At 44.8% G+C, this 26,426-nt stretch overlaps 1 protein-coding gene and 1 long non-coding RNA gene across 2 annotated transcripts; both read left to right on the top strand.

Moving 5' to 3' along the window:
• LOC115385364 (NACHT, LRR and PYD domains-containing protein 14-like) lies at positions 1-25,521 on the top strand. Its single transcript, XM_030087348.1, has 13 exons — positions 1-177; positions 1,476-1,532; positions 9,656-9,730; positions 13,596-13,798; positions 13,911-14,976; positions 15,073-15,227; positions 15,294-15,768; positions 19,460-19,633; positions 19,888-20,061; positions 23,099-23,281; positions 24,553-24,735; positions 24,872-25,045; positions 25,123-25,521. Exons 2-13 carry the CDS (start codon positions 1,486-1,488, stop codon positions 25,133-25,135), a joined length of 2,922 nt encoding a protein of 973 aa, XP_029943208.1. The 5' UTR covers positions 1-177; positions 1,476-1,485; the 3' UTR covers positions 25,136-25,521.
• On the top strand, positions 5,365-7,236 carry LOC115385367 (uncharacterized). Its single transcript, XR_003931123.1, has 2 exons — positions 5,365-6,176; positions 6,401-7,236. It is a non-coding gene; the product is annotated as an uncharacterized LOC115385367 (long non-coding RNA).
• Positions 25,522-26,426: the final 905 nt, after the last annotated feature.

Raw genomic sequence — 26,426 nt, forward strand, 5'->3', positions numbered from 1 at the left:
GACACAGAGCACTACCTGAGTGAGAAGGTGACTTTCACTTTCACCATGAATGTTTGATCAGGGGAGTTTGTGTCGGGTCAGAGTCGCCCGCTCAGGCATGGAGCTGGAGCGCACATCTGCCTGCTTTTTCATCATTAATTAAGCTTTCCTCACCAGGAGTGAGCACACCAACTGTTTGTGAGTTGATCTGTTTATAATATTTTTTGGGGTGGGGGGGGGTGTTAGGTGAAAGTACATATTTATATAGTTGATGAAATATATAGTGCTCTACAAAAAAAAAGTACTATTATTATTATGAAATGGAGAGAACTTGTGATTCTGCCAGCCTGCTGTGAGGCTGAAGAAAGACTTTATTTTGTGTTGTATTTTAGAAATGTGAAAACAGTGAAATTAAGCTCGTTTCACAGAGACAGTATTAAGGGTTAAACCTTCCAGTGACGGAGGTGGAGGCAGATCTTGTCATTGTTGTGACGTTTGCTACCATCAGCTCAGACGGCTGAGATAAGACTCTGCTGTCCAGAGGAATATGCCGGAGTCCAGCCTGAGTCACAGATATGGAGGACTTCCTGTCCTGATGCTCAGACTGAAGAACAGCTCCTCTGTTGACTGCTGATAATGTGGACGTGTCCTTGTTGGCTTTTCAATACGGTGTGTTTGTTTGCTTCATGCTGTGAGGATCTGACCTCTTCTGGTGACGTGAGTCAGTGACAGAAACATGACGTGAAGATCATCTCTTCACTTTCTGCTCAGTTCCTTCACATCGTATCAATAACACACATTCTTATTCTGGTGAGCTGATCTGTGACACACACTTCCTGTCATGTCAGAGTTTGATATCAAATAAACACAGAGGAGGAGGAGCTGTGTTTAACCGGGAAACCAAAACAGGAAGTACTGAGTGAGTTCAAACTCCAACTTACAGACGGCTGTGAGAAAAGCAGAAGGAGGTGTGTGTCGCTGCAAGCGTTGTGTTCTCATGTCAGACTGTGTGTGTTTTCCATTTACCGGACAACTTTTATGAGTGAAAAAAGGAAGCTTCAGTTGCATTTTGGTTTTGGTTTCCAAAATGGTTTGAGTGTGTGCGTGTGTGTGTGTGCGTGTGTGTTTGGCCGAGAGAGTCACTGTGCTAACAATCCAACCTGATGATCTGTCCATATGAATTTCTGTGCTCTCCACTGTTATTGTTTAAAGCGTATTGTTCTTCATGTTCTCCATTGTTAATGTTTAGAGTGTATTCTTCTCTGCAGCATGTGTGTCTGGTTTTATTACAAAAACAAACAACAGCACCAACTAGAGACCCAAAATGACAACTACACGATTTTCAGTGTTTCTGTCACTGTAGTGTGTTACTGTCAGAAGGTTTTCATGTAAATATGAAACTTTTCTGAAATGAAAATGCAAAAAAGATGCATTTTCATTGCATGAGTCTGGAAGAGGTTGAACAGCTTTGTTCTTGTTGCTGGTTTCTCTCTCAGCTGACTGAAGATGAGTGATGTGGATGAAGAGGAGGACAGACCAGAGTCTGTGGACAGGTGAGAGACGTCAGCTGCTCCTGCAGAGTCCACCAACACAATCCACACAAACAGCCAACAGGAGAAGAGACGCAGCTCTCGGTGTTTTGGTTTTGGAGATCGCCTGATCTCATGGATTCAGTCGCTGTATTCAACTCCCAACGCGTGCTCAGAATTTTCTCCTCTTTTTTTTGTGGAACATGTCAAGGCTGTCCTTTATCTCCCTGCTGTTTACACCTGCCACTGAACCGCTATCCATAGCCTGAACGAAGAACAGCGGGTTTAAGGAAATTCAGAGGTGAGGTTTGGAACACAAAGTCTCCTTATATGCAGATGATTTGTTGCTGTAGGTGTTTGACCCCAGGTCCAGTATTGAACATGTTCTCTCACTTTTGCACTCCTTTGGTTGTTTTTCTTGTTATAACTTAAATATCCAGAAAAGTGAGTGTTTCCCTCTGAACCAACAGGCTTGTAGCTTTTCAATATCTTCATTTACCATGAAATTTTCAGGCACAGGATTTAAATATCTGTGTGTCAGTGGTACTAAACTGTTAAAATCACTACGGGAACAAAACGTTACAGTTCTGATACCATCAGTAAAATCTGACAGACAGAGACGGAGCTATCTGCCACCACGAGCTGGAAGAGTGCAAACTGCTCAAATCAACGTCCTGCCCTGCTGCCTTTTCAAAATCTTCCAGATCCAGTTTTAGTGCTCTGTGATATTCTGTGCTACAGATGACTCCTATTTGTAATAAACACCTATTTTTCCATTAAGAAATTGAATCCCGATTTTAAATAAATAAATAAATAAATACATAAAATAAATACAGAAATAAATAAATAAATAACCAAAAGGATGACAGCACCTCCAAGACATATTTTTCAAGAATCATTTTGCCAGCTTGGGTTATTTATGCAAAACTCTTTAGCTGGCCAAATCTAATTTTTTTTTAGATACCTTCAGCTGCACACATACTTTCAGCTGCCTGTCTGCACTGCTATTCCCTGCTGGTAGGTTAAAATGTAGACGTGGACATAATTTTCATTTAAATTTTTTTTTTTTTTGTCTTTTCTTTGTGTGAGCCCTGGAGAAGCTTGTACTATTTAACGTTCATTCTAATCATTTTTGACCGGATACATGTATTTCCATTGTCAGTCTGCTGTGTATGTGCACACATGTGGATGCATGTCTACATAGGTAGATGGATATATTCAATTACAGCTACTTATATGGTGTTTGAATGTTTACATGGTCTTCTTTTCTTTTCTGCTTTGTTTGATTTAAGCCCAAAGAGAACTGGGGTTGGAGAAAGTGTTTCGATCTTTGATCACACTTTCGTAGTGCACTTTTTCTTTTGGCGTTGGAAATGAATTTACATGGATTCCTCTCACAAAGCATTCTCTCAACATCATTAATGACAGGCCAGATCATTTCAGGGCCCAAGTCAGCTCTCAGAAAAGATCTTTATTAGAGATGAGAGAAAACATCGGATTGGACAAGTCATATTTCCTCTTAAGATGTTGGAATGATGTGAGAAGTCCTTCATTAAAGTAGTTCTTCAAACCATGGATTGCGTTTTGATGCCCTGTATCCAAAATCTTACTCTTCACAGTCATGGTGGAAGTTCCTTTTACACTAAATGTGTTTCCGATGGCAGTCCCATATTTAGTCCTGGACATTGGGGTGAATTTTGTCCTAAATTTAATGAAAAGTTTCAGTATAGGATTATCTGTCCTGTTGGCTTCTGTTGTACAGTTCTGCCTGGAGATGAAGTCACTCCGTCCGTTTTCCTTCAGGAGATGCAGACCAATTTGTGTCCAGCAGGGGGCGTCACTGCCCTTAAAACAGGATGAGATGGATGTCATTTGAGCTGCTGAATAGTGGCTTTTACAGTTTTTCACAATTGCTAAAACACATTTCTTGAAACCTCCATCCATTTTCTCAAAACCTTAAACACAAATCCAAAAATCCACACTACATTCACAAAAAGCTCAGACATTTCTGTCAAAATCGAATTATCGCCTCAAAACCAGTTCTCTTGTGATCAAAACCACACTATGCATTCAGATCTTACACACAGCAGGTAAAAACATGTTCACCTCAGCTCATTCATTAGACTCTACATGAAATAACTGAGGACACAGCAAGCAGTCCACACTTTTAAACCTGCTGGGTTATTTTCCCAACCCATTTCCTGGGTAGCCCTAGATTTTGTGCAGATTGAGTCACTTTTACCCCAAATTAGATGAATTGTGTCGACCCAGCAGAGTGAGTTGATGATTTGAACAAAATCACCATTTTGAACACTCCTGCAGCTCCTTCTCCTTCTTGCATCTGGAGACTTCTGGCAACAAACGCAACAGAAAACTGGAGTCCTGTGTTCTCACTGAGGATTATTGCAATAGCTAAGAAGGAAAAGACATATGACCTCCCTCTCCCTATACTGATGTGTGGCTGTGGCTCAGTTGGTAGAGTGGTTGTCCAGCATTAGTGAGGTTGTTAGTTCAAATCTTTTCCTCTACATGTCAATGAACTGCCCTGAGCCCCAGCTGGCTTCCAGTGGAGGGTTTGACAGCCTTGCATGGCAGAGGGCACGTGTTTCTGAATTCTGAGGGTTTACATTTTTACTGTAAAGTAACCTTCCCAGACCCGCTGATAAATCCTGACCCAGCATCAGGGTCAACTCTTCAGCCCAAACGGCTGCTGGGTAGAAATAACCCAGCTTTGGCTCGGTCCCTTTTGGGCCCAGCGCTGGGTCAGCAATTCCACTCAATGTGGGTTATTTTTACAGTAACCAGCAGTTTTCAGAGTGTGTAGTGCACAGAAAATTTTTATTTTACGTATTTGAAATGCATTTAGAAAAAAAAACCCATCTAAGTCAAAGTGATATCTAAATTGACCGTCATAACAAAAAATAAATACAAAACAAACAAAACCAAAGCAGACTCCTGCATGGTCACGGTCCTGGAGGTTCAGTCTCCAGCATCTTGTCTTTGTGCACACTTGGTCTGATCACATCATTAGAAATATGTGTTCAGTTTTGAGCTGTTGTGTGTAAAAGATGACAGCTGTGTTGGAGTTGTGTTCACATTTTGCTGCCAGTGATTACAATTTTGCAAAAATGTTGTGAAATGTGTTTAGTGACTGAGAATGTGTCTGAGGTTTTGCAAAAAAGAGCAGATGGGTTTTGCAAATTGAGCATAGGACCTGAACAGTGTTTAAGTTTTTGCCGAAAGAGTGTTTGATTCGAAAAATGAGTTTAGGCCACTGAGAGTTTGGTTCAGGCAATGGGGTTTAGTGTTTTAGCAATTGTGAAAAACTGTAAAACCAGGCAGTGGAAGTCCTCCTGATCCATAGTTCCATGTTAACTTCTCCATTGATATTTGAGGTGTCAGAATGAATTTCCTGACATATTTATTCAGAGTTTTAAAAAGGATTGCAGTCGTGGAATTTTTAGGGTTTTAAACAGATATTACAGTCTTGGTTGTACGTTAGTTTTGATCCAGTGAAGATGATGCTGTTAATTTGAAAGGTGGATCTGCCATCAACTGTTTTATTTCTGTTTCCTGTAGCTAATGCTACACATGCTAATGGCTGCTGTTGTGACGTTACAGTTTTTCACAATTGCTAAAACACTAAACCCCATTGCCTGAACCAAATTCTCAGTGGCCTAAACTCATTTTTCAAATCAAACACTCTTTTGGCAGAAACTTAAACACTGTTCAGGTCCTACGCTCAATTTGCAAAACCCATCTGCTCTTTTTTGCAAAACTTTAGACACATTCTCAGTCACTAAACACATTTCACAACATTTTTGCAAAATTGTAATCAGTGACAGCAAAATGTGAACACAACTCCAACACAGCTGTCATCCTTTACACACAACAACTCAGAATTGAACACACATGTTTCTAATGATGTGATCAGACCAAGTGGGAAGGATAAAAGCCAGTTCAGAGGGCACATTCCATGGACAATGGATAGAAACATACAGAGAGGCAGAGGAGTTCGCATGAGAGGTGGTGGAAGAGGAGGAAGAGGACGAGGAAGGGGAAGGGGAAGGGGAAGGGGAAGACCTCGAACAGTCATTACAGATGAAATTTGGGCAACTACTGTCCACCATGTCCTGGTTCATGGGATGACAATGAGAGAGGCAGGACAAAGAGTCCAGCCTAATTTGAGCAGGTTCTCTGTCGCAGGCATCATCAGGACATTTAGAGAAGACAACAGGTAAGTGTGTCTTCGACTTACATGTATTTACTGTATATGTCTTTGATATCAAGAACACTACTGTACTTTACTGTAAGTACTGTAATGTTCATTACAATACTGTTTTTACTGGCTGGATATTACAGTAAGTGCATTTTCCTCTTTGTAGAATTGAAAGACGACCACATGAGGGAGGAAGGCCTTCTCTGTTCTCCCAACAACAAGGAAGACTCATTGTTGATATGGTCCTTCAAAATAATGCCATCCGACTCCGGGATTTCCAGCAGAGAGTGACTGAAGACCATGTCAACTTTCATGGAATCAATAGAGTGTCTCTGTCAACGATTGATCGTGTCCTCCAACGAAACAGACTCAGCACGAAACAAGTGTCCAGGGTACCCTTTGAGCGCAACTCTGCAAGAGTCAAAGACCTAAGATATCAGTATGTGCAGGTAAGTGGAACCTACACACTTTCCACACTGATGCTTGCAGTACAATTCTCTGCTCAGAGGCCGACTGTTACTGTGGGCTAGTAGTTGCAGTTGCTCCTTTTACAGTACTGTAAACTATATTGTATGTAAATCTGGAGTGCATACTGTAAATACACTATTGAAGTAATCTGTCTTCCAGTATTACTGTCCTAAACTACTTTTTTTTTTTTAATCTTTTTTCATAGAGAGTGTTTGAGCTGGATTCCATGGAAAGGCCCCATGAATACATTTTCATAGATGAAGCAGGGTTCAATCTGGCAAAAAGGAGGCAGAGAGGCAGGAACACCATTGGTCAACGTGCCATTGTGGAAGTCCCTGGCCAGCGTGGTGGCAATGCCACCCTCTGTGCAGCCATGAGTAACTGGGGGGTTCTCCACCGTCATGCAAACCTGGGGCCATACAACACTGAGCATCTCCTGGCATTTCTAGGTGGTCTACAGAGTGTTATGACTGAACGTGAACAGCAGAATCAGCAAGAAGTGCATCCTACATATGTCATAGTTTGGGACAATGTGAGCTTTCACCATGCTGTCCTGATTCGTGAGTGGTTCACTAACAACCAGCGCTTCATCAAGGTTTTCCTTCCACCCTACAGCCCCTTCCTGAATCCAATAGAGGAGTTTTTCTCTGCGTGGTGGTGGAAGGTCTATGACCGACAGCCCTACACCAGGGAAAATTTATTGGAGGCAATGGAACGGGCCGGTGATGAGATAACTGCAGAGTCTTGTCAAGGCTGGGTTCGGCACACCAGAGGGTTCTTCCCCCGTTGTCTGGCAAGGGAAAATATTGCCTGCGATGTTGATGAAGTCCTCTGGCCAGACCCTGCACAAAGACGAGATGCTGGAGACTGAATCTGCATGACTGTGACGACACAGTTGTGTGCATTTTGTTTGTGTGTTTTTTTGTTTTGTATTTATTTTTTGTTCATGACAGTGAATTTACTGTAGACCTCACCTTGACTTCGATGTTTTTTTGTTTTTGTTGCTAAATGCATTTCCACTAAATAAACATCTTCTGTGCACTTCTGTGCAGCGTTTCCATCTGTCTCTGTTCTGAGCTGAAAAGGAATCTTGACAGCTCCAGGTATCTTCGACCAATCAGAAGAGCCCATGAGGCTATAACCGTGATTGGTCGAGGGCCGTTCGTCGCACATTCTTGTGGGAGGGGCTTAACTTGCGTAAGGGTGTGATGTCAGAGAAAACAGGACAGGATCGGCTGTGCTGGGTTTCAAATCGCCATCTTAGATGGGTCAAATCGCCATCTTGCTTAGGTAAACCTAAGCAAGATGGCGGAGATGCGGAATCCTGCCTACAGCACCTTTAAATTGCCAGTTCCTCCAACAGAGGAGAGACTGGTGTGTATCAGCAGCTGCATGAATGTGAAGGGGAGGAATTGTTTGTGTCTCAGCAGATTAGATTGTTGTTAAAGGTTTAAATGTGTTCACTTTTGAAATATTAGCATTTCTGTGGAATACAGTAAATTTTATGAACATACAATAAATGTATGGTATTTGTGTGGTGCTTTTGTTGTTTTTAATTATTTAAGTTATTTCAGTTAATCTAATTATTGTTTTGGATCATAAAAGGCAAATAGATCGGCCTCCCCATCAGCATCTTGACTTTTAAATGTTCGATGGTTCAAACTCCATATTTCTGTGTGTGTTTTGATGTAAAAGTGTTTGTAATTAAAATACATACTTTACAGTTTTTTACAATTGCTTAAAGGTTCCTTCAGGAGTTTGCACGTTTTATGCGAAACAGCACCCCCTGCAGGCCATGGGCATAATGCAGCTTAGTGAAACACTCGTGCCTGTAAGTAAGATTTAAGTTTCTTTTACCTGGTGGAGTCTGTGTGGAGCTGTGGCAGTGCTAGAAGCCAGTCTGTTCTTACTTTCTGGAAGATCCTGCTCAGTTGTTGCTCACTAAGCATCTGGCGGAGTAATGGCGGACAAGATGAAACTGAACAGGCCGGAGTGCGCATTACGTCATTCCTTTCAAATTCTCCCCCAAAAAATTGTGGTGCCGGACCGGCACTGCAACTTTCAAGTGGTAATGTAGCGCTGTTAGAGGTATTTGTAATGAATATGTCAGGGCACATTGTACACATCATTAAAAATTTGTAACATATTTATGGTGGAAAATAAGTATTTTTAAGGTTGTAAAACTCCGTAATGCACCTTAAAACACGATTTTGAAAACAGGGCTTGGAATTTCAAAACACTACACACAATTAGCACAACCACACTCACAATATGGAAAACACTTCAGATCCTGTGCAAAATGCACTATTGCACTATTGTAAAAACTATATACACATTTATAAAACCCATACCATGTTACTGTATGAAACACACACATTTCATAAGGCTTAGTTCTGTTTGAACCAGTCACACACTGCTGTGTTTAACTTAAAACACTTTTGACAGTTCTACCTCTGGACCTCTCAGTAATAGATTACTGTAGTAAAGTACACAGAGAAAGTGCAAATATACAACATAGTAAATTCAAACAAATCACAAGATCAATGCTGCAGACTTTTGAAAATATGATTTAATTTTTTTCATATAACCACATTCAGTCAACATAGACAATCACAAGAAAGCATATCCCAACACTGTAAACCCACAAAATAGACAAATAAAAATACTGCACTACCAGTACAGGTTAAAATATGTAAAGAAAATGAAGAAAACAAAAAGAAATCTGAGTAAAGTAAATTAAATACTAAACATCTCTTCTCCTAGCTGGATCTGGCCAGAGAGTTTCATCTACATCACAGGAAATATCTTAGTTGGCAAGACAACGTGGGCAGAACTGTCTTGAATGACAGATCCGTCCTCGCACAGCTGCAGCATCAATTTGGTCACAAGTCTCTTCCATGGCCTGAATGAGGGCATCTGAGTCCGGGGACGGAGATCATAAACTTTCCACCGCCATGCCGAGAGAAATTCTTGAATGGGGTTTAGAAATGGAGAGCATGGAGGAAGGTACAGGACTGTAACAGTGGATGGTGCTGAAACCAGTTCTGGACCAGCGCAGAGTGGTGGAATGACGCATTGTCCCAGATGTGGTGATTTGTCCATCAGTGCTGTGGAATTGCAAGGAAGTGACTTCATGATATACGTCTGTGTCTAATGTATGCAAGTGCGTTTAGTGTTTTGCAAATGCCTGTGTGTGTTGTTCTGCAAAAGTGTGAGGCTGACTTTGTGTTTATAGTGGTGAAAATCTGGTCCTGTGTTTTGCTCCTTGAGTGTAAGGTATTGATAATTATGTGATTCTTTTGTTTTTAGTGTTTTTGCAATCAGAAAAAAAAACTGTAAAAGATTCAGAATAACTTTTTTTTTTGTGCACTGAATTTTTGATTTTATATTTTGTGCGTTAACTGCAAGTTCACAAATGTTTACAAAATGCGCATGTGTGTTTTCGGTTGTGATCCAACAGGCTGTCTCTGAAGAGTGAGCGGTCCAAAGACTTTCCACTTGACTTCAGTGGTGAACCTGGACCTTCAGACACAGAGTGAGAAACTCTCTGTTTTCTTTAATGTCCTCAGTCTCGGTATGTATTGACAGTAATGTGATCAGTGGTCAGTGTACTTTGATTGTCATGATAATTGACACATGGACTCAAAGGCCGGACCCTGCAGGTGGTGAGAAAAGTGTCCTTTAGTTCTTGGAGGAAAAGGAAGCTACAGAGCTGGGGTCGTGCAGGTGAAGGTCAAATGTTGATTCTCAGTCGAGGGTTGGGCAGGAATCTTGATGGGACAGAAAATAATTCTAATCATGACACTTAAAACATTGAAAGCTGGAACGACTGATAGAACAACAGAGGCTTCGGCCCAACTGGGGGGGGGGGGGGGGGGGGGGGGGGGGGGGTGCGCAATCATCCATCCTCCATTCAGCTCTGTGAAAAATAGTTATATCTGTCTTAAGTTTAGATTTAAATTATATTTAATTATGTCGGTTATCTTACATCTGTTATTTAATTATATCTATCCTAAATTTATATTTGAATTATATTTAATTTTTCTATGTATGGTTGGGCTTTGTAAATTTTCACATTTCACATTTCTATTCCATTTCTATTTCTTTTCTCTGTGCTGCTGGAACACTGCATTTTCCCTCTGTGGGACAAATAAAAGACTTTCAACAATTCAAATCATTCTAAATTATTCAAATGTCGTTGTGAGACAAGGCACCAATCGAATTTGATTTATAACTGTAGATAGCATTTCTACATTTGCAAAAGAATAATGAAACACAATAGATGTATGACAATAGATATCTGTACTTCCATTTAAAAGCTGCCTTTGAATGATCAGGATCTATGACTGTACCCACTGCGCAAAAAGACGTTGAATCATCTTTTTAAGGTCATTGTTGGACGTCCCAGCAGCCAACTGACGTCTTCTTTCTACGTAATTTTGACATCGAGTATCAGCGTCACCAGGACGTCCAGACAAGGTCTAATTCTAGTCCAAATCAGGTCATTAGGGACGTCTTCCCAATGTCTTTTTCGACATTGGAATGGATGAAATGTGAGCGTTAGGATTACGTCTAAATGAGGTCCAATAATGACGTCTGAATCTTGGACCTATTTTGTACGTTCTGCTGACGTGTAGATTTGGTCTTTTAACTGACCGACTCAATAATCACCTGATCTGCACGTCTTCCTGACGTCATATGTTTGGTGGGTAGCTCTGTCACTTCACCTGACTCACTTTGCACCAATAGGGTTCCCTCTTTCTGCATGAAGATGTCATTTAGAACTTTCCTGACATGAGTTTGCAACAATGTATAGTTTTGAATGACATCATCATCTTTTGACCGAGATAAGCAAATGAGCCTCTATACAATTTGAAGATGACGTCATTTAGAACGTTACTAAATGAGGAGTCGGCAACAATGCGTCAGTTTTGAAGCCCTTTTTTTTTGCACAATGCAATAAACTGCATCATATTCAATATAATCATTACGCATTTAATGTAAATATAACATTATTTCACATTATGCACTTTCTTTTAAATCATTTTGATACTGTAATATCCATCCATTTTCTTTGCCCCACTTTATCCCTTTCGGGGACGCGGGTGGCTGGAGCCGATCCCAGCTGCTGTGGGCGAAGGCGGGGTACACCCTGGACAGTTCGCCAGTCTGTCGCAGGGCTGACATATATAGACAAACAACCATTCACTCACACATTCATACCTAGGGGCAATTTAGGGTGATCAATTAACCTACCATACATGTTTTTGGACCATGGGAGGAAGCCGGAGTACCCGGAGGGAACCCACACACACACGGGGAGAACATGCAAACTCCACACAGAAAGCCCCGGCCGGTATTTGAACCCAGGACCTTCTTGCTGTGAAGCAAGAGCGCTAACCACTGCGCCACTGTGCGGCCCTATACTATAATATGTATAACACAACTCACCATTCAATTCAATTCAGCACCAATGGTTCGTTCTTTTTTAGCACCAACTTCATGTCAGCTCAGGTGGACTTCGCAGGAGGAAAAACCAGGCTGAAAGCAGTGAATTACAGATCCATAGCAGGGATGCACCAGACAAATTCACTGGTATTTCTTTTTCAGCATGAGAAATACAATGTGTGGCGTGAGTGCGTGACAAAACACCGAAATGCGTGACTGTCATGCTCAATGCGTGAGACTTGAGAGCCCTGCAAGTTTGCATGGGGCCAACTTGGCATGGGACTGACCTGACTGTAGCCGTTCTGAAACCTGCTTCTTTCTTTGGGAATTAGTTCTGCTTGGTTCAGTACGATCACACAAGGCCTCATCATCCTTCAGACTGAATGGAGGAGTGTGTGGGGTCAGCTGCTTGTTGAACTCAACTTGAGATGGCCTCTCTTTGCTTTTAGACTTTTAGACTCCTGTTTGAGTTTCCTGCATGTTTTCTGTGGTTTGTGTTTCCTCCATCAATCCAGACTCAGTCAGATGTCTTTCACTCTCCTCTACTCTCTCTGGTGGCTCCATCTGTCGTGGTTCATGTTTTGTCCTGTGTTTTCGTGGTGTTTCTGTGTCTCTGTCTCTTCATGTCTGATTGCTGTTCCCTGCCTGGATGTCGTTCACCTGTGCCTGATTGAGTCATTGCAGTCATGTGGTGCTCGGGGCTATAAGGGGTTCTCTGTCTGTGTTCGAGTTGTTGGATTGTCTTGTCTTCTGCTTTGTGGCCATGTTGCGTCCCATTTTCATGCTCTGGGGCCTCATTTATAAATGTTGCTTATGCTCAAAATGGGCCCTGAAAGTCATGTTCGTGAGAATGAGCACACCACTGTGCCCACTTTAACCCTGGTGGATGGAGATGTAGGAAACAGGAGAACCTGACTGCACAGATGGTGAGGTGGAGTATTTATTGGCAAATGCCATTGTTGGATTTTAGCATGTGTCTTGCCAGTGGCAGCCGGTGGCGAGGGACGCTTGTTTCGTTAGCCTACACCGTCAGTGGCGGGCGGGGTTAATTCATTGACGGGAGCGATCGTTTCCCACCCGCGCATTCCAGGCGGGCAGTGTTGAAGAAACCAGTTTATTGAAAATAATCGTCTCTCCGTTGTGTTCGGAATGCGCCTGGAATGCGCGGGTGTGAAAACGATCACTCCCGCCAATGCGGAAGTGAATTAAGCCCACCTGCCACTGACGGTGTGGGCTGACGAAACAAGCGCCCCTCGCCAGCAGCCACCACTGTGTCCTACACCATGTTAAATAAATGAAGCCCCTGCTCCTCTACTCTCTGCTGTGGCAGCCCTGTGGATTGTGTTTTTGGATTTGAATCCAGAGTCCATGGTGGACCGCTCTTTGTTTAATTTTGGATTTTTGGAGTGCTTTTATGGACAATGAATATGGGCCCTCCTCGCTGCACCTTCCTTCCGCAACTGTGACACCATCTCCATTTACCACCTGTACTTTTGTCCTGTCAATCTTAGAGCAAGCAGTTATGGCTGTAGTGACAACATAAAGACTCAAACCACGAACAGTGATTTAACCATAATAGCATCAACAGTTTTCATCGAACACAGAACGATGAGCACAAGAAGAGAGATTCCAAACTGAAAAACTGCAGACTGGTCAGTTCTCTCTCTCGTTCTCTTTCTGTTTGAAGACACACAGCAGATTCGTCAGGATCCAGCAGGTTGTCTCTGAAGAGTGACTGGTCTAAAGACTTTCTTCTGCCTGACTTCAGTGGTCAACCTGGACCTTCAGACACAAAGTAAGAAACTCTTTGTTTCCTTTCATTTCCTCCAAATCAGAGTAAGGGATGATGTGCTCTCTTTCAGATTCAGCTTCGGTCATTTTAAATAGTGTGAGAGTTGAAGCTGGATCTTTGTGTTGTGTTGCTCAGAGTGAATGTTGCTTGGTGTCCACAGAGAGAAGAGGACTGATGTGTGTGAGGAGCAGCAGCTGTCCTGCTGTGCTTTGTGTAAGGACGTCCTGAAGGATCCAGTCTGGTGGAGCTGTGGACACCAGGTCTGCAGACAGTGCAGCAGCTCACACTGGGACCAGGGTTCTTCATCGGGAGCCTCCTGCTGTCCTCAGTGTGCAGAAAGATCCAGAAGCAGAGCTGCACTAAGTAAGAATGGACGTGTCTGCTGAGAGACTCGATTGTCTTCACTGGTCTTGTTGTGTTGTAGAGACATGAAAGCTTGTTATCTGTTTTAAGACTGATTGTTGTTGTCTGTGAGCAGGTGTGGGTCTGCAGCAGCTTCTAGAAGAACATAAGAAGAGTCTGAGGAGGAGATGTGAACATGTGACTGAAGGAAGTGATGAAGCAGGAGGAGGAAGCCTCCTCAACAGGATCTACACTGAGCTCCACATCACAGAGGAACACAGTGAGGAGCTTCAGAGGGAACCTGAGCTGAATCATCTGGAGACAGCTTCCAGGAAGGAGAGCCTCCATCACACTGCCATCAGGTGTCAGGACATCTTCAAAGCCTCGGCCCAGCAGCACAGACACATCCGAGTGGTTCTGACCAGCGGCGTGGCCGGCAGCGGAAAAACCTTCTCGGTGCACAAGTTCAGTCTGGACTGGGCCGAGGGCCAGGAGAACCAGGATGTCGGGGTGCTGGTGGTGTTCTCCTTCAGGGAGCTGAACCTGATCAGAGTGCAGCCATTCAGTCTTCTCTCACTGCTGGCTGTTTTCCATCCCACGCTCCAGAAGCTGACGGCAGAGGAGCTGGCTGTCTGCAAGCTGCTCTTCATCTTTGACGGTCTGGATGAAAGCAGACTGTCTCTGGACTTCAGCAGCAGCCGGCGGCTGCTTGACGTCTCCCAGCAGTCTTCAGTCGGCGAGCTGCTCACTAACCTCATCCGGGGGGATCTGCTGCCCTCGGCTCGGGTCTGGATCACTTCCCGACCGGCGGCGGCCCATCAGATCCCTCCAACATGTGTGGACAGATTGACAGAAGTGCGAGGCTTCACTGACGCCCAGAAGGAGGAGTTCTTCAGGAGGAGGCTGAGTGATGAGGAGCTGAGCAGCAGGATCATCTCCCACATCCAGACCTCCAGGAGCCTCCACATCATGTGTGGAATCCCAGTCTTCTGCTGGATCACTGCTACAGTTCTGGAGCACATGTTGAGCAGCGAGCAGAGAGGAGAGCTGCCCCAGACCCTGACTGACATGTACTCCCACTTTGTGCTGGTTCAGACACACAGGAAGAAGCTCAAGTACCATGAAGGACCTGAGACGGGTCCACAGGAGCTGACGGAGACTGACAGGGAGCTTCTTCTGAAGCTGGGCAGGATGGCCTTGGAACATCTGGACACAGGAAACATCATGTTTTACCAAGAAGACCTGGAGCAGTGTGGTCTGGATGTGACTGAGGCCTCGTTGTACTCTGGAGTCTGTACTCAGATCTTCAAAAGAGAGTCAGTGATCTTCCAGAAACCCGTCTACAGCTTCGTCCATCTGAGTGTTCAGGAGTTTCTAGCTGCAGTCTCCATGTTCCACTGTTTCACCAACAGGGAGACGTATGTACTGAAGACCTTCGTTGGAAAGGACTGGGAACACATGGAATCAAGACCACAGACTTTTACTGACAAAATGTCAAAGTTATTCAGAAACCACGATGCTTTCCCATCTCTAGATGACTTCCTAAAGGCCGTCCTGCAGAAATCCCTCAGAAGTCAGAACGGCCACCTGGATCTGTTTGTCCGCTTCCTTCATGGCCTTTCTCTGAAATCCAACCAGAGACTCCTTGAAGGTCTTCTTGGTCAGACAGAAACCAGTCCAGGAACCATCCAGAGAGTCATCAAGAACCTGAAGCAGATCAACAGTGATCAAATGTCTCCTGACAGAAGCATCAACATCTTCCACTGTCTGATGGAGATGAAGGACCTCTCAGTACATCAGGAGATCCAAAAGTTCCTCAAGTCAGAGAACAGATCGGGGAAGGAACTTTCTGAGATCCATTGCTCAGCTCTGGCCTACATGCTGCAGATGTCAGACCAGGTCCTGGAGGAGTTGGACCCGAAGAAGTACAACACTTCATGGGAGGGACGACGGAGACTGATCCCAGCTGTGAAGAACAGCAAGAAGGCTGTGTAAGTCCATATGTCATCATGATCAATGTCTCAGTGATGTTTGTAGAAAATTGATACTGTTGCCCGGAACGCCTCCCCAGGGAGGCATCCAGGAGGCATCCTAAAGAGGTGCCCGAGGCACCTCAGCTGGCTCCTCTTGATGTGGAGGAGTAGTGGCTCTACTCCGAGCTCCTCCCTGGTGACTGAGCCCCTCACCCTATCTCTAAGGGAGCGCCGAGCCACCCTATGGAGGAAGGTCATCTGAGCTGCTTGTATCCAGAATCTTGTTGTAATGTGCTGCGGGCACATCGTGTTTTTGTTTGACTCTCTGGGTCATAACACTTGTCCTTTCAGTCATGACCCAAAGCTCATGACCAAAGGTGAGGGTGGGAATGCAGATTGACCGGTAAATCGAGAGCTTCGCCTTTCATCTCAGTTCCTTCTTCATCACAACAGACCGATACAACGACCACATCACTGCAGCCGCTGCACCGATCCTCCCATCAATCTCATGCCCCATCCGTCCCCCACTCGTGAACAACACCCTAAGATACTTAAACTCCTCCACTTGGGCCAGAGTCTCTCCACCGACCTGGAGAGCGCAAACCACCTTCTTCCAGTCGAGGACCATGGCCTTGGATTTGGAGGTGCTGATCCTCATCCCTGTTGCTTCACACTCAGCTGCGAACCGCCTCAGTGCATTCCTGGTTCGATGGAGCCAACAGGACAACATCATCTGCAACAAGCAAAGATGAAGTCCTGTGGTCCCCAAGCTGGACCCCCTCCAGCCCCTGGCTGCACCTAGAAATTCTGTCCATGAAGATTATGAACAGAACCAGTGATAAAGGGCAGCCCTGCCGGACTCCTAACATGCACCAGGAACAGGTCCAACTTCCTGCCGGCAATGCCGACCAGACTCCTACTCCGGTCATACAAAGACCGGACGGCCCTTAACAAGGGGCCCCGGACTCCGTATTACCAAAGCACCCCCCCACAAGACACCATGAGGGATTTTGTTGAACACCTTCTCCAAGTCCACAAAACACATGTGAACTCCCACGAACCCTGGAGCACCCTATGGTGGGTATAGAGCTGGTCCAGTGTTCGGCAACCAGATCGAAAACCTCATTGTTCCTCCTGGGATTCAAGGTTTGACTCTCAGGCCAATTCTCTTATCCAGTACTGGAACATAGCCTCCGGCCCCTTTTTTTAAAACAGGGAATGGCCACCCTGGTCTGCCAGTCCAGAGGCACTGTCCCCAACCGCCATGTGATGTTCGAGATGTCTCAACCAAGACAGTCCCTGCACATCCATCCATCCATCCATCCATTCATTTTCCACCGCTTATCCGGGACCAGGTCGCGGGGGCAGCAGTCTAAGCAGAAATGCCCAGACTTCCCTGTCCCCAGACACTTCCTCCACCTCTTCTGGGAGGATCCCGAGGCATTCCCAGGCCAGCTGAGAGACATAGTCTCTCCAGCATCCCTGCACATTAGGAGACTTAAAGTACTCAGTGCAAATCTCATCCTTACCACTGAGGAGCTTACCAGCCACCTCTGTGACTTTGCCTTGGATGATAGATGAGTTTACTTCTGACATCTCAGCATCTGCTTCTTCCATCCCATGAAGACATGATTAACGAGGTCCTTGAAGTATTCCTCCCATCGTCTGATAATATCCCCAGTCGAGGTCAGCAGGTCCCTTCTTCCACTGTAAACAGTGTTGGCAGAGAACTGCTTTTCCCTTCTGACGGTTTGCCAGAATTTCTTCAAGGCCAACCGGTAGTTCTCCATGGCCTCCCCGAACTCCTCCCAGACCTGAGTTTTTGCCTCCACAACCACTCGAGCTGCAGTTCGCTGGGCCTGCTGGTACTTATCAGCTGTTTCAGGAGTCCCACAAGCCAGCAAGGTTTCTTCTTCTGCTCGACAGCAGCCCTTCCAGTGTCCACCACCAGGTTCAGGGGTTTCCCCCATGGCAGGCACCAGGGACCTTGTGATTACAGCTCTGGTACAGCTGCTTTATCAGTGGAGCTGGAGAACATGGTCCACTCAGACTCAATGTCTCCAGCCTCCCTTGGGGATCTGGGAGAAGCTGTCCTGGAGGTGGGAGTTGAACATCATGTTGACAGTGGCCTTGGCCAGATGCTCACAACGTGTTTGGGTGTGCCAAGTCTATCCAGGTTCCTCCTCCGCCAGCTAATCCAACTCCCCACCAGATGGTGATCGACTGACAGCTCTGCTCCTCTCTTCACCTGAGTGTCCAAGACACGCTCCCGGAGGGCAGATGACACTACGAAGTCGATCATCGACCTCCGCCCTGGGGTGTCCTGGTGCCAAGCGCACTTATGGACAGCCCTGTGCTCAAACATGATTTTTGTTATGGACAAGCTGTGACTAGCACAGAAGTCCAATAACAGAGCACTGCTCGGGTTCAGCTCAGGGAGGCCTTGGATCTCAATCACCCCTCTCCAAATGTCACAATGGAAAAACAATGGACTCCCAATTGGAGTACTGCACAGCAACCCTCCCAGGGACTCCAAGAGGTCCAGATACTTTGCAATGCTGTTTGGCCCTTAAGCTGGGACAATGGTGACGCTCCTGTTCCTGACCCGAAGGCGCAGGGACACGACCCTCTCATTTACCGGGGTAAACTCCAAAAGTTGAGCTGCTGGGCTTCAAGCAGACCCACACCAGCCCTTCACCTCTCACCGCGAGCAACGTGAGAGAAGTGGAGAGTCCAACCCTTCACGTGTGATAGGGCCCAGAACGCAGGCTTTGTGTTGGGGGTGAGCCCGAATAGATCAAATCGATGCCTCGATGTCCATTTCGGCTGAGTCTGGCCACCTGGCGCTCACATGCAAGTCTAAACTCCAGGCCTGGCTCCAGGGTGGGGCCCTGGCTGCACCACACTGGGCGACATCTAGGTCTTTGATTTTCTTCTTTTCTAAGGGGATTTTGATCTGCTCTTAGATTGACCCCTCATCTCTGACCTGTTTGCCATGGGCGACCCTACCAGGAGCATGAAGCCCCTGACAATATAGCTCCTGGGATCATGAAGGCACTCACGCTCTCTTACCACAGTAAGGTGGCAATTCAGGGAGGAGGGAACTCGATCCATTTAAAACAACTCCAAAAACTGAATGCATAACATTAGAATAAAGTTTACATTTGTTGCTAGAAAAGTTATTTTCATCATAAATATGTTTTATGTTTTTCTTTTGAGCAGGTGGAAAGTCTGCAGTCACATTGACTTGAAGTTACTCCCATAGAACAGACTGAGAGGGCAAAACGTAGACATACTGTATTGTCGTTTCAGAGGCGTTTTTGTGAAACGATGTTTATGTGCTGTAGTTGTGACACAATCTCGAATGAGACTGGGTTAATTATTGACATGGCTGCGAGAGGTCACTTGATTTTAAAACATAACTTTTGGTCGTAATTTAGGGCATGCTAAATTGACCAATGAGGTCATTTAAGTTGGAGGACTTGTTGGGGAAAGTTGGAGTGTCTGGACATCCAGCTCCACTCCACAGCTTCACTTCAACATCTTGCACTCAGAACATGAACTCCACATGTGGAACTCCATGTTCTCTCCTTCATGTGGACATGAAGCCAAAGTCAAACCAGAGAAGAAGATCTGAAGCTCTGATGTCAAACAGTCCAACAAAGTGTCCTCTCTCATGTCAGTCTGTCCTCTCTGTGTCTCATTACAGTCTTTCTGGATGTCAACTCTCTGACTCTCACTGTGAAGTGATCTCCTCAGCTCTGAAGTCTGACCCCTCCCATCTGAAACATCTGGACCTGAGTGACAACAACCTGGAGGATTCATCAGTGGAGACTGTGTGTTCTGGACTGGAGAGTCCAAACTGTAACCTGGAGACTCTGAGGTCAGTTCACTGTCTGAAGCTAGAATCTGCTGGAGTCAAAGGACTGAGAGGAGTTTAGGAGGATTCCAGATGTAGTTTGGACAGAGAGTGGACTGAGCTGTGCAGCATGTTGATGAGAGCTCTTCTCCTCCTGGAGGCTTCAGCTGTTTGGACTTTACATTTCTAAACTCTTCCAGTCTGAACCTTCTTCAGCTCTCAGTCACTTCAGCATCAAACTCTGTCCTCTAATCTCACTTCTTTCTCTCTCTGTTTAGGTTGGAGTTCTGCAGTTTGACAGAGATCAGCTGTTCTTCTGTGGCCTCAGCTCTGAAGTCCAACCCCTCCCTCTTGAAACATCTGGACCTGAGTTGGAACCAGCAGCTGGATTCTGGCGTTGAGCAGCTGTGTGGTTTTCTGGAGAGTCCACTCTGTGGTCTGCACATTCTGAGGTCAGCTCACTGTCTGTTCCTGTTGTAGAAGGTCATTATTTGAACTGTATTTAAATTACTGTCACATCATATGGTGTAATACGTATCACAGTTATGTGGAGAAATTGCAGACTTTACAGAAGTTATTTGTGTGATGTCATGGGCAGATTTTAATGCTCCCTCTGATCCCTTTTTTTATAGATTAAGATTAAGAAGCTCAGTGTGTTGAATGCAATAGTTTCCAAAATGCTTGTGTAATGCATGATGTAGTTTATAAACTAAATCCACGACTCTCCTCATTCCAGTGACCTCTTCAACTCATGAATATAACACGAGAATGAAACACCTACTAAGAGGAAGAAAGCGTAACCTACAATGTACCAAGTTTAGTATAGCTTTGAAGGGCCCAAACATCCGGAATGAGCTTGATCAGAACATACAAGAAGCAAATAGTCTGGATGTTTTAAAAGAGAAAATAAAAACACAATTGCTACACATTAATGGAAATGGACAAATGGTGTCCTGTCTGTGTTGATGGATTTGGACAGATCCTGTTGATATTGTACTGAAGTAGAATTGCGGTTTATGTATATAAGCAGCGGTGCACATAAGTGGTGCACTGGTGCGCATGTGCTACTAAATAAAAAATTGGGGGCCTGATGAAACATTGTAACGCTCATTTGCGTACCAAGATTTGGGGATAGCAAGGTGTGCATCTGTGTGTCGGATAGGCCAATGAGCCGTTGCTTTAGAACAGGGTTTTTCAAAGTGTGGAATAGCGAGCCTCCTCAAAGAGAACTCCACCATCGGACCGGGGGTGGTGCAGTGCTCACTTGTACCGTCGGGGTGGGGAGTGGGGGTCGCAGTGTTCACCCGTTCTGTTGGACCGGGCGGGGGCGGTGCTCACTCGGAGCTTCCTTTTCAGGTGTAATGTTCTCCTGCTGTGAGTAAAATGATCCGCATCATACTTGGGACTGTTCTGTTTATACCAGGATTACACTGCATACGTGTCCGGTCCGTTGCCGCTCCGCTCTACTCTGCTCCGTCATCTGATGCGCATCAACTCCCACTGGATCCGTCTGCGGTATGGCTCCGCCTTGCAGCGGGTCAACGAGCTCTCGCAATTTAATGTATAATCGCACAATATAAATTGCTGCGCCGTGGTCCAGCAAAAATAGAAGCTCTGCGTATCTGCTCCGTCTGCCAGAGGCCGGCGGAGCAGATACACAGCCGTGCTGGAGCGGTGCTGCAGCTGGTGGAAACTGATCGGCTTTGTTGCCACAGCAGAGCGGAGACGGACCGGATACGCATGCAGTGGAATTTGAGTCTGCACTCACACGAGGGGGTTACGGCAGCTGCACAGGGACACACTGCGTGGTTGCTATGGAAGCCCATGTGCAAAAAGCTCACCGCGCCTCCCCTGCAGCTCTCTGGCGCCCCCCAGGGGAGGCGCGCCTCACACTTTGAAAACCGCTGCTTTAAGTGATAAAAAGCAGATACTGTATCAGAACTTTTATTTTTCACAGCTTTAAACACCATTATATTTTGTGAAAGTTACAAGGTTTCAGACATTCTGTTGCTGCTTCTCTTCATTTTCAGTTGAAATTAAAGCAGCTATGTAACATTGACCACACATCCCTCTATTTTGTTCTTCCTGAAGGTAGGCATGGGAAAAAAATGTATTAAAAAGTGTGAGGACCAAGCAACATCCAAAGGTTCTCTCCTGAGAACAAGACAAAAAAGATTATGTGCACCCCTGCTCATAATGTAAGCACCATTTCGTATGTATAGGATTAAGAAGATTTGAGTTTTCTGCTCTTGTGTATTTTAAACCTACACTAAGGAACTTTTCAACCTTAATAAAACATTTTAATATCTTTTGTGATGAAACATCGACTTACAACTAGTTGAATGACCCTCTGTCAGCCTGAGGGCGTCAGTATTGCTTTCACTTGGACTAAGCAGCTGTGAGGAGGGTGGTAGGAACCCTGCACACTAAAACACTCCAAATGTGCGGACTGCTTTACGGCATGTGTCACATCATGATATAACATTGTTGAGCCACCATTAGATTCATGACCTCGTCGCTATCCGTCCTTCACACAGCCACTGGAAACAAATGAAGGTGAGTTCAGTCCGACAGCACGCCACCGGGAGCAGCATTTTACCACGCCACGCGCTAGTCCTCATGGGAACTGTGGTATTCCTTCAGGCAAAACACGACCGCTTTTGTCCGCTGGCGCCGCCAATATAAACGAAAACTGAAAGTTCCCTAGTGTTGCTTTAAGTTAAAAAGAACAAGGTAACACTTTACTTTAAGCACCCAGTAAAACACATTATAAGTAGTTATTAAAACTCATACATGATCACAGTGCTTTATAACTCACTATACAGCATAGGGTTAGGGTTAGGATTAGGGTTAGGGTTAGGTCCTGGCATTGTGATCATCTATGAATGTTTATAACTATAGCTACACGTGTTATAATGGCATTATAATGCTTTATAAATGTACTTATAATGTGTTATACAGGGGGGCTTCAAATAAAGTGTTACCAAGAACAATTATTTCATATGTTAAAAGGGTTTAAACATTGTACATTTAGAGTTTAAGACACTGCAATGTATGTGGATTGTGCTAGAGGGCACACTTTTCACGTAAACCCATGAAGAAGAAGCTTTTTGTTCAGCTCTTTAAACCAGAGAATAAATGATGGCGGCCGGAGCGCATGGTCTTTTTGCTGTGCTGCGACGGACATGTCAAACGTGTAAGAAAGACTCTTTGTCTTTGAGTTATTCTCCAGATGAGGTTAAAGTAAGACCACGAGAAACCGCAAATACTAAAGATTAACTTTGATCCTGAGACAGCTGACTGAGCTCAGCAGCTGATGACTGGTGTGTGTGGACATGAGGAGGAGTGTGAATGTTGTGTGTGATGAAGATCCACAACAACACAACAGCTGATTGATCAGGACTCAGTCATGTGGAGCTGCTCATTTCTCCATCAATACATCTGATTGGTTCCTCCTCATTGATTCTGCTGCTCTTTCTCTTTATTCAGGTTAGAGAGCTGCAGTTTGTCAGAGATCAACTGTTCTTCTGTGGCCTCAGCTCTGAAGTCCAACCCCTCCCTCCAGAAACATCTGAGACATCTGGACCTGAGCAGGAACCAGCGGCTGGAGTCAGCAGTTGAGCATCTGTGTGGTTTTCTGCAGAGTCCACTCTGTGGTCTGCAGACTCTGAGGTCAGACTCCATGTTTGTTTCAGTAAAGTAGTGTTGACACTAAAGGTCAGACATCAGGCTGATGTGAGAGTGATCCACACTGAGGATCTCCAGGAGAAACGGAGCTTCTTCTCTGCTCTTTAGTCCTGTGACGCTGGCAGAGCCGTGTGCAGCTCCACATTTCAAAGCTTGCCAGAAGAAGAAAGGAGCTGCAGTGGATCATGGACTGTGAACCTCTGACACGCTCCATGTTGACCTTCAGCTTTCAAAGCAGGCTGATCTCTCCTGGATCAAGCTGTCACTGATCTCCCAGCTGGAGCTCCAGACTCTCAGCAGCTCTGCAGACTCTGGACTTGTTGGCTTTCTGTCCAGTAAGCTTGGCTGTTGACATGTCCTCCACTGGGCTCTGCTTCTGTTTGGTCTTCACATCAGTTCAGCTCTCCACAAGATCAGAGATCAGATCAGTGAGAAGAAGAACCCCAGTTCTTCTTTCAGCTCCTCCAGGCTTCAACCTTCTTATGAAGAAGAAATGGAAAACAAGGATCAGTCTGATCAGCCTCATCTAAAGAGGATTATCTCCTCATTTCAACTCACATTTATGAACAAAGTTAGAAAATATTCAGGAAACAAATGTTGAAGCATTTAAGGTTCTGAAGAAGTTGGAATTAAATATTCAACATTAGAACATATTTTTTTAATTATTAGTACAGTACATTAGTACAGTACTGTACATACTGTTATTGTTGAAAAATGCGTCATGATTTCATTTTCTCTACTGGTGGGAAAACAGTTTCTGTTTGTCAGTCAAGTTTTGTCTCAATGATTCGAAGAAAAGTAATCCTATTTCTTCTTAAATGTTATTACATTTTGGTCACCTTTACAAATGCAACTCTTCACAGAAAACGACCGGGTTCAAGGGAGGCCAAAGCAAACCAAGTGGAAAAGCACCTTAAATTCCTCATTTCAACTCACATCAACAACCAAAGTTAGAAAATATTCAGGAAACAAATATTGAAGGATTTGAAGTTCTGTATAGAAGTGATTGGAAATAAATATTCACCCCTGAACATCATTAAAAAATAAATAAAAATAAAAAACAGCAAAAAAAAATCAGATTTTCAAATATTTAGAAAAGAATTAAAATTTGAAAAAAAAAAAAAAATCAAAACTAATGTCTTGTTATCCAGATGTTGGAGGGACAGAGTGGACGAGGCTCTGAACCTTCTTCAGCTCTCAGTCACTTCAACATAAAACTCTGTCCTCAAATCTCACTTCTTTCTCTCTTTATTCAGGTTATTTAACTGCAGTTTGTCAGAGATCAGCTGTTCTTCTGTGGCCTCAGCTCTGAAGTCCAACCCCTCCCTCCAGAAACACCTGAAACATCTGGACCTGAGCTACAACCAGCTGCAGGACTCAGGAGTTTCTCAGCTGTGTGGTTTTCTGCAGAGTCCACTCTGTGGTCTGCAGACTCTGAGGTCAGTTGACTGTCTGTTCCTGTTGTAGAAGGAGGAATGTTTGTCAGCAGCTGAAACTTGAGAGCTGCTCATTTCTCCATCAATACATCTGATTGGTTCCTCCTCATTGATTCTGCTGCTTTCTCTCTTCATTCAGGTTGGTTCAGTGCTGTTTGTCAAAGGTCAGCTGTTCTTCTCTGGCCTCAGCTCTGAAGTCCAACCCCTCCCACCTGAAAGATCTCGACCTGAGTCTCAACCAGCTGCAGGATCCAGATGTGCAGCAGCTGGTTGATCTTCAGCAGAGTCCAGACTGCAGCCTGCAGACTTTCTGGTCAGTAGATGCTCTGAACAGGACTGAAGTCCTCACTGCTTCACACACTCTGACCATCACCTCTCATCTCTCTGCAGGTGGAAGAACTGAGAGACGCTGTGAGTCCTGAGGAGAGCAGAGCTTCATCCAGCGGGGAGTGACAGAGGAACCTTGGCTCCTGAACTCCCTTGCAGTATTCATCTGACCTCTATATCCTCTCTCTCTCTCTCCCTCTCTCTCTTTGTCTCTCTCTCTCTCTCGCATCAGGATCCCCGCTGGTCGTCATCTGAACCCTCCCATATTAATCCATCTCCATCTGCATCGAGCAGAGCAATGAGCTGATTCAGAGAATCAGTTTGTCTGTCCTAGTCTTTCCTCTCTTCCTGTCCCCTCACCCCAACCAGAACAGCAGAAAGCCGCCACCTCTGATCCTGGTTCTACAGGGTTCTTCCTTTTAGAAGGGATTTTTTTCCTTTCCACAGTTTCTTCTTGCTCATGTGGATCTCTGAGGTTTTCTCTGGAAAAGCAGCCTAGAAATGACTGTGCTGTAATTAGCGCTATATAAATAAAGTTGAATTGAACTGAACCATTAGAAGATCTGCTGAGTGTCAGTGGTGCAGTGTGAAGAGCTTTGAGAGTCTGGCATCGAACCAGGGATCTTTGGATGTGACAATAAATCTTAACTGTGTAGACTGAAGCTCTGCTGCTCCTCCTCCTCCTCATGACTCCTTACCTCATATTTTCACATCAATAGGCTGCAGATAGCATTATCAGAATCACAAATACCGCCATGCAGGAAAATGTTATTCACTCTGAACTTTTCACTTCACGATGGCCCTCATTTATCAGTCTTCTGTTGACATGAGAGCAGATCTGAGTCAGGATTTGTCGTACGATAGAACACATGCCCCCTGGTGGCGGCTGCAAGCTGTAGCATCTTACATTAGAGTTGACAGTGAACTTAATTGAAAGAAAAAAAATACAATATAATATAAAGTGTGTGTGGAATGGATTTACACAGAGCTGTGGGGATATGTGGAAAAATCTATTTTAAAAAATAACATTTAAATCGGTCTGTTGAGGAGACTCCACCCTCGGCCAGAAGCAGCTTCTTTGCAATCAAACAACGATGGCAGACAGCAAGCAGAAGAGAACATCGGATTTTTTCACAAGAAATACGTCCAAAAAATCGAAATCGAAAGTTCCCGAGGATGACGAAGGTACAAACAACATTGTGGCAGCTGGAACTGAAAGCAGCTCAGCACAACCCATCTCCTCAGAAGACAGCAGCAGGAGCTGCAGGCAACAGTCAGGTGGAGCCATTTCTACCTGCGATGGGAAAAACAGGATTTCTGCTGGTGGCGGAGACACTGAGGAGTCTTTCAACCAAACATAAAATCTC

This window comes from Salarias fasciatus, unplaced genomic scaffold (genome assembly GCF_902148845.1).
Source record: "Salarias fasciatus unplaced genomic scaffold, fSalaFa1.1, whole genome shotgun sequence".
Classification (NCBI taxonomy): domain Eukaryota; kingdom Metazoa; phylum Chordata; class Actinopteri; order Blenniiformes; family Blenniidae; genus Salarias; species Salarias fasciatus.